This window comes from Etheostoma spectabile, chromosome 16, assembly GCF_008692095.1.
Source record: "Etheostoma spectabile isolate EspeVRDwgs_2016 chromosome 16, UIUC_Espe_1.0, whole genome shotgun sequence".
NCBI lineage: Eukaryota > Metazoa > Chordata > Actinopteri > Perciformes > Percidae > Etheostoma > Etheostoma spectabile.
Window position 1 is genome coordinate 14,607,575 of NC_045748.1, and position 7,924 is coordinate 14,615,498.

A 7,924-nucleotide genomic window follows, 5' to 3' on the forward strand; every position below is an offset into this window, starting at 1 on the left:
ACACACACACACACACACACACACACTAGCATAAGTAAAAACATACTGTACATCTGCAGAAAAACTCAACACAATGGAAAGCAAATCTACTGTAAACAATAAGAGACAATGGGGAAATGAGAAAAACAGAGAGCCTGAGGAGATGATTTTATATCTGAAAACATACTTCTTTTTGGCTGCTTTTCTTTCTCCTTTATTGGACCTCACTTTTTTGGCTGGACCATTTGTAAAAGCATAACTATGTAATGGGCAGTATTTTCAGTCTGACCGCTCAGATCAGCTGAGTGCAATAAAATCTATCCAATACGCAAACCAATAACACAGTAGGCAGCTCTGATCTCATGCATTCAAGGATAAAGAGATCATAAATGTCTCCAGTATGAGCTCTCTGTTAACAGCTACAGTATATATGTCTGCTGGTCAGCTCCATTCACTTTGTATGATGCTATCTTTTCCAGGGGGTCTGTTTCTATTTTGCAGCTGAGAGTCCAACAGAGAACTTCCTTTTAAGTGTGTGTGTGTGCGTGTGTGTGTGTGTGTGTGTGTGTGTGTGTGTGTGTGTGTGTGTGTGTGGTTACGTCTCTAGAGAGATCCAGCTGGCTGTCAGCCAGCAGGAAACGTCTCTCTGTTTCACCAAGAATGATGACTAAATTCTTATCCACTCCAGATTGTCCTATAGTATACATTAGATGGTCCATATCAGATACAGACACTACATGACAGAGAGGCCACTTGCTCTGTTTGAAAGAGCAAGGTAGGTGTGTGACAGTGGCAGAGTAAGGAACATAAAACACAAGGCCTTTGGGGACAGTTGTCCTGCAGACTGAAGACAAAATATGAATGTATGTCTGAAAACGGCTTACTGGCTTTCTTTGCTCCTTAATTGTTTTCAACAAATCCCATTAGGTGTTTCAGAATGAGAAGTCAGCACTTCCTCTGGCCATTAAATACCATTAAGGAGGTAAACCACTGGACGTGATCCATTGGAACTATTTTGTCTTTTGTTGAAACCAGTGTTACGACTTTTTCCAGCTAAAGACCTCCTGCCGAGTGCTAAACCACAGCTTAGAAAACATGATCCTAAATCGTCAATGGGGTGATGGTGGTATTGTGGTATTGACCTAATCCCACACATCCGTATATTCCCATGGGAATAACACACACAGTTTAGTTTCAGATGACCATTTCTTAGAATTTTTTTAATGATACAGCACCCAGAAAATACTGTGTAAGCTGAGCTAATATTCAAACATTCTCAACTGTCCTCAAACTTTGTGTCTTACCGTTGATCCCTTTTCTCCAGGTGGTCCAGGATGGCCCATCTCCCCTCGATCTCCCTAAATATGCACGAGCATAACGGTCAGTCTTCAAAGTCACCTTGGGTGGACTTAAATGAACACATTTACAAGGAAAAAACTAATTATTTTACCTTCTCTCCTGCCAGTCCCGCCTCTCCCACAGGTCCGATGAAACCCACCAAACCCTGAAATACACAGAGTCAGTGTTGAATGGATGAATGGATAAACATTTGGGGGAAAAAATTGGAAGTGGCAATGTCAGCATTTCTTACTCTTTCTCCCATGGTTCCAACGTTTCCTGTGACACCGGGCTCTCCCTGCAGAGATATTACAAGTGTTTGATTACAATAATTAAATATTTAAATATTTTTCTATATTTTGAGTAAAAGAGCAAAAAAATCATACGGGAGTATTAACTTTGTTCACCTTAACTCCCTCTGGCCCAACCTTCCCAGGAAATCCTTTCCTGCCCATTCTACCCTGAAAAAAAAGACAATGATGGATGGTTAATTACAAGACATACACTTGCCAATTAATGCATTGTTAACAGTTATCCCAAATTCCTGATGAATACAAAGGATCTGCTTCCTATGAGATGACGGTTTGAGGAGAGAGCTGGGATGATGTATGCAGCTGTTGCAGCTCACTGTACATGACGCTGAAACGTGCAATGGCGTGTACAGGTAATGCTGACAGTACATTTTGGCATGCTGTGAAAGTGTTCAATGACTGTAATGTTCCACTCGCACAGACAGTAATTCACAAGGGTTAAGAGGGGGGCTGAGTGCTTTTTTACCAGCAATAACTCCAGGTCAGATATGTCTACGCCAAACTCCTAAAGACTGAGTGACTCAACAATTCCAAAGTTTTACTCCAAAAAGGTTGGCAGCTTTCATTAGACAGTACAGACTAACACTGTATTTCACTCAGAAGCACACAGTAAAAGCGGATTATTGTAGTAATATGAGAATTAATAAGAGCGGTCCAGGATTTGTGACTTGTTATCACCGATTTAAATTTATGTTGCTGATTTATATTCTTTTTAACCAAAGAAAGGAAGACTAAGAAAAAGAACAGAAGTTGCACAAAGAGAGAGGGATGAAGATGAACTGAGAAAGTGACGTAGCTGGGAAGAAAAGGGAGACAGAAGGTAGAGAGGGTGTCATTCTGAGCGGAGCAGTGAAGCTAAAAGACAGCTGGCTGAAGAGGAGGAGGACAAGTTGGAGGAGCTTTGGCACATGGCCGGAGATCAATCACAGCTCCTGAAGGAGTCATACACCTCTTCCCCTCGGATGGAGGAGAGAGGGGGTTAGAGACGGGGGAGAATGGAGGGGGCTAGAGTGAAAGAAAGTACAGGGTGACTGTAAGTAGAAGGAAGATAAACTGATGAAGAAAAACAGGTAGGATCTGAGATAGTGAAAAAAGAGAATGTTTAAAGGCATGTTTATAATTGTAATGGCCAATTTTATTTGTGATTCAATAAAGCACTTAAGAAATAACGTCAACAAATATTTCTGCAGGGACCCAAAGACATCTTCCAGCAGTTTTTGGCAGCTGCAAATATTTCCACATGTAAACACGGTGATGGCAACTATCACCCCCTGGTGGCCAAGAACATGGGCTGCAAGCAGTCCTTCGCATTGAGAGGACTTTCGTCTCTAGAGACAAGCCATAACAACCTCCATTAAACCCCAACTATACATATATACAACTTCCCTTCAATGCAAACCAAGAACAATCCATGATAAATTTGATGATGATAGATTGTCATGAATGTTCACAGTTTAAAGAAAGATGCAAACTTACAAGAGTGCACTACATACAGACTGTGACTAAACGCACATGGATGTTATTTTCTAACATGCTACACTTGTTACAGTGATCCCTGTTATCAGCTCTCTCTCCTTCCTTTCCACCGGCCAGGCAACACCAGGTGTTTATCTGTTTAACTCACCTCAAGTCCTGTTGGGCCCGGTGGACCGATCGGGCCTTCGTCCCCCTGGAAACAGATGATATTGATCTTAGCATGAATTATGTTTGGGGACATAAAGCAGCCTTCAGCAAAGAGAAGCTTTGTGCCATTAAAATTTTTAATGCCTTTTGGCGCTTTGGGGTCATTCTAATGTGGGTGGCAGACTGACAGTCTTACCTCTAAGCCAGGCACCCCTCGGGGCCCCGGTAAACCTCTGGCCCCTGGCTTTCCCTGGTTGTGTAAAAAGAAATCAAATGAATGCTAATGTACAAAGGTAAATGTGGTATTTACACAGATGTTTAAGCCATAAGTGGTGTGTCTGTCGGTCTGTATGTCCACCACTTTGGTTCAGACTGAAATATCTCAACTGTTGGATAGTTTATCGTGACATTTTGTACAGACATTCATAGTCGCCAGAGGATGAAATCTTATGACTCTGTGATCGTGATAACACCATTATAAGGTCAAATTTTTTCAATACATATAATTATCAAATGTTAGTATGCTACCACATTAAAGTAAGATGGTGAACACGGTAAACATTATACTGCTGAATATCAGCCTGTTAGCATTGAAAAAGTACTGCTGCACCGATAAATAAATATAAATAAATATAAATAAATATCCATACATAAAGTCTCACAGAGTTGCTATCTTGACTGCAGACTCATTGTCTTGTTTTTTAGGTTTTAAAACATTCAGCAGTTGATAGATTACTCAGCCAAGATGATGGTTTTGCTCACCTTTGGTCCTTCAAGGCCGTTGTCTCCCGGTGGTCCCATGTCACCGGGGAAACCCTGTCATAATTAAAAAAACAAAAAACGTTTCTATTGGCTGTCGGAAATCCAGACTCACACATTCAATGCAGCAATGTGGCTACAAACCTCAGGACCTGGCGGTCCAGGTGCACCAGCAGGGCCTCTCTCTCCCAACTTTCCCTGTGACAAAGACAAACAAGAACATGAGAAATGTCTTAAAGGAATAGCTGGATATTTTGGGAAATACGCTTACACGTTTTCTTGCAGAGAGACTTACATGAGAAGCTAGTTACCGCTTGTATATCTGTTCATTCAATATTAGGCTACAGCTTGTAGAGCCTAGAGGTGCTGGTACGTGGATTTTGTTACCTTCAGACAGAGTCGGGCTAACTCTTTCCCCTTGTTTACAGTCTTTATGCTAAGCTAAGCTGCTGGCTGAAGCCTTATATTGAACGGACAGATATTAGAGTGTTGTCAGTCCCAAAATCATTTACATGAAAAGCATTCTGGTCACTAAAGCCAAAGCTAACCTGTGGTCCTGGTTTTCCACGGATGCCTGGTAACCCTGGAGCCCCCTGGATGCCCTGTCCAAAACAAACACAACACGTAAAAACTAAGACAGACAGTCGGACAGTATTCAGAAGCAAAAAGCAGAACCCGGAATTAAGAAACATTAGACATGCATGACTCTGCTCAGTATCTCTCTTATCTCTTGGGACCACTCTCTTTTATGATGCTAAAAGGGTTAGATTTTGCTTGCTCACGCACACGCACACGCACACGCACACACACACACACACACACACACACACACACACACACACACCACACAACACACACACACACACACACACACACACAGAGGGTTTACATAAGAATTTCCATACTGTAAGCTAGACAGCTAACATCTGGCTAAGTCATTTAGCAAAGGCACAGTTCCGCAACAAAGGTTGTGTAACTGGATGGATGTTTTGGAGGCAGCATGCAGGTCAGTGTCTGTCCCATTTATGACATGCACATGATATGTTGCAGTGGTGATCTACCTTGTCTCCTCTGTACCCAATCTCCCCTTGTTCTCCGGGAATCCCAATGTCACCCTGACGGAGAGAGGGGATGAATAGTAGGACGGATGAGGTGCGGACAGAATGAAAGAGAAATGAAGAACATTAGGGGGAATTGTAACGTCCTACTTCGTAAATTACATTCAGCTTTTTCAACAGGCAATAATAAATAACTCTCTGTACATTATGAACATTCACACACAATGAGACTAGTTCATCACATTAGCTAAATTCTTCATGTGGTGTCAATCTGTTTATGAAAGGCACTGATGGCAATTATTCAATCCTGTAAACCCACGTCTTGTTGAATAAGCCAAAGTTCAACCGATTGGTAATTAATTATTTTAACTCTGGTCTGAGTAGCCTCCCCACAAATGTAAACCGCATAACGTTGGTATATTCTTTTCTTAAGACCAGTCATCAGAAGCTGAAGTAACTAAAGTGGTGCAGTAATGTTTAATTCAGCTCTGGCACATCATTTCTTTTCTTTCATTTTCAAATCTGGAAAAGGTAATTTATGCTTTTATCTCCTCCAGGTTCAATCATTGAAATGCATGTCTCTATCTCTGCTCTTAGAAGGAGAAACATCAACTGATCTAATGCAGAACAATTTTTGGATTGTCTAAGCTTACATTTGGGATTATATTCATGAGTCTGGTCAACAGGTTTTTGCTAAGGCCCCTAAGTTGTAAATCCTTCTGTCTGAGTATCTCAAACATGCAAAGCCAGTGTTCCTCTTTCAAACTTTTTCTTGCATTGTCCTAATTCTTTGAAATTATTTTTAATAATAATTAAAAAAATGTTTTCCTGTTTTATGTATTTTAGTTTTCTTTTACCCATGTATTTGGTTGTCTTTTAAACAGTAACAATTTGTAACATTGGTTATAGAGCTGCTACATATTTCAATTAAACTTATAGGAAAAGTTTGCCATTTTGTTAAATATTATTAGGCGCTTTCTTGCAGAGCGTTAGAGGAGAAGATCGATACCACTCGTATGTCTGTACAGTAAATATGGAGCTGGAACCAGCCGCCAGTTTAAGTTAAGCTTAGCTTAAAGACTCACTGGAAATAGCTAGCCTAGCTCTGTCTGAAGTCTTTCAAAAATCTGTACACCAACACCTAATATCTCTAACCTAATTTATTTGTTTAATTTAAACACAAAGTGAAATGAGCTGGACTATTTCTTAGCCAGGTGCAATGCCTTTTCCAGAGCTTTGCTGTCACTGTCATGTTGCCAGGCAACCAGTGGAAACTCCAGGGGGTTACTGCACTGACAAAAAAAGTCCAGCACATGACCCCCAGTAAAAAAAACATTTTTTTTACCAATAAAATCCAAATGTAATTAAATAAAGAAGATATAATGTGAGCCTTTGAGGTACTGGTAAGCAGATTTTGTTGCCTTTGGACAAACTATTTCTTTAAAATTTATTTAACAGACCGCCTCCGTGCTGACTGCCAAAAAATGAATCATATCACAGAAGATTTCATAGAAATTACATTCACTATATGGAAAATAAAGAAATTCATCCCATATCATGCTTTATATAAGTATGACAATCATCAGAAGTTTGCATCTGTGTGGTTGAAGGTGGGACCTAGTGAAATCATGCTCTATGTCTAAGGGTTGGACAGAGATGGCTACAATAGGATGCAAAGGAGTACATATCCATCACATGCTGCTCAAACACAGGCCAATAACAGGAATATTCAGATCACCTTATCACCTTTCAGTCCTGGTTCTCCTGGATTTCCTGGCACCCCCTGGAACAAACACCAACAGATGGGTTAGAAAGGGACCCCCAAAAACAGAAAACACCTACATGTAACCCCCATGGAAACATAGGCTGCTAAAACCTGTCATCAAACTCTGCTTGTTGGCCTATCCCTTGCATTGATTGATTGGTATCTTTATTTTATCTATATCTTTATTGATATCTACATCTTTATTGATATCTATATCTTTATTGATATCTTTATTTTGTATCTATATCTTTATTGATATCTATATCTTTATTGATATCTATATCTTTATTGATATCTTTATTTTGTATCTATATCTTTATTGATATCTATATCTTTATTGATATCTTTATTTTCCGGTACTTAAAAACCTATATTTACACATTTACACATTTACATGCGAAAAGGAGTAGACAGAAGTGAAACTTAGAAACTCCTACTCCTTTCTACCCTTTCTACTCTGTCAATTGAATTAATAACGACAAAATAAGTCTACAAGGATAATAAATCTATAATCAATGAAAATATGTATTCAAAAGTTCTATTCCCATTCATATATTTACCCATACACAACAATATTTATACACATACCACAAATTACTCAATATATTCAATATGAGCCCAGGTTAATGATTGCCCTGTGTTTCTCTGTATCTCTGAAATATAATTTCTTTGTTTTCTTTTAATCTGTTTGAATAGGAATATGTTTGGACATTGCTTTAAATCATTTTTCAGTTTATTCCACAGTTTAGTGCCACTGACAGATAAACAGAAACTCTTCCCTGTTGTTCGAAAGCAGGGAGTCTTAAAATTTCCCTTAAGTCGTAGCCCCCCTCTCTTTCAGAAAACCTTTTCGGTATGTTGCCAGGCAATAAATTGTTTCTCGCCTTGAACATAATTACAACTGTTTGAAGTTTGACTAGGTCAAATAATTTTAATGCTTTAGACTGTTAAAAATAACGATTTTTTTTGCATTAAATTACACATAATATAAAAGTGCAAACAAGACAATACAAGTTAGGACAGTGAAGGTAACCGTGTTTGTGTTTGTGTGTGTGTGTGTGTGTGTGTGTGTGTGTGTGTGTGTGTGTGTG

At 39.4% G+C, this 7,924-nt stretch overlaps 1 protein-coding gene across 1 annotated transcript in view; it reads right to left on the reverse strand.

The window, feature by feature from the left end:
• Positions 1–7,924, reverse strand: part of col27a1a (collagen, type XXVII, alpha 1a) — a 72,497-nt gene that overhangs the window by 19,343 nt on the left and 45,230 nt on the right. The window contains exons 16-26 of the mRNA XM_032539663.1: positions 6,807–6,851; positions 5,072–5,125; positions 4,559–4,612; positions 4,155–4,208; positions 4,014–4,067; positions 3,448–3,501; positions 3,253–3,297; positions 1,725–1,778; positions 1,571–1,615; positions 1,430–1,483; positions 1,284–1,337 (exon numbers count right to left, since the gene is read on the reverse strand). Of these exons, the coding sequence (XP_032395554.1) occupies positions 1,284–1,337; positions 1,430–1,483; positions 1,571–1,615; positions 1,725–1,778; positions 3,253–3,297; positions 3,448–3,501; positions 4,014–4,067; positions 4,155–4,208; positions 4,559–4,612; positions 5,072–5,125; positions 6,807–6,851 (567 nt within the window). The remainder of the gene's footprint in view (positions 1–1,283; positions 1,338–1,429; positions 1,484–1,570; positions 1,616–1,724; positions 1,779–3,252; positions 3,298–3,447; positions 3,502–4,013; positions 4,068–4,154; positions 4,209–4,558; positions 4,613–5,071; positions 5,126–6,806; positions 6,852–7,924) is intronic.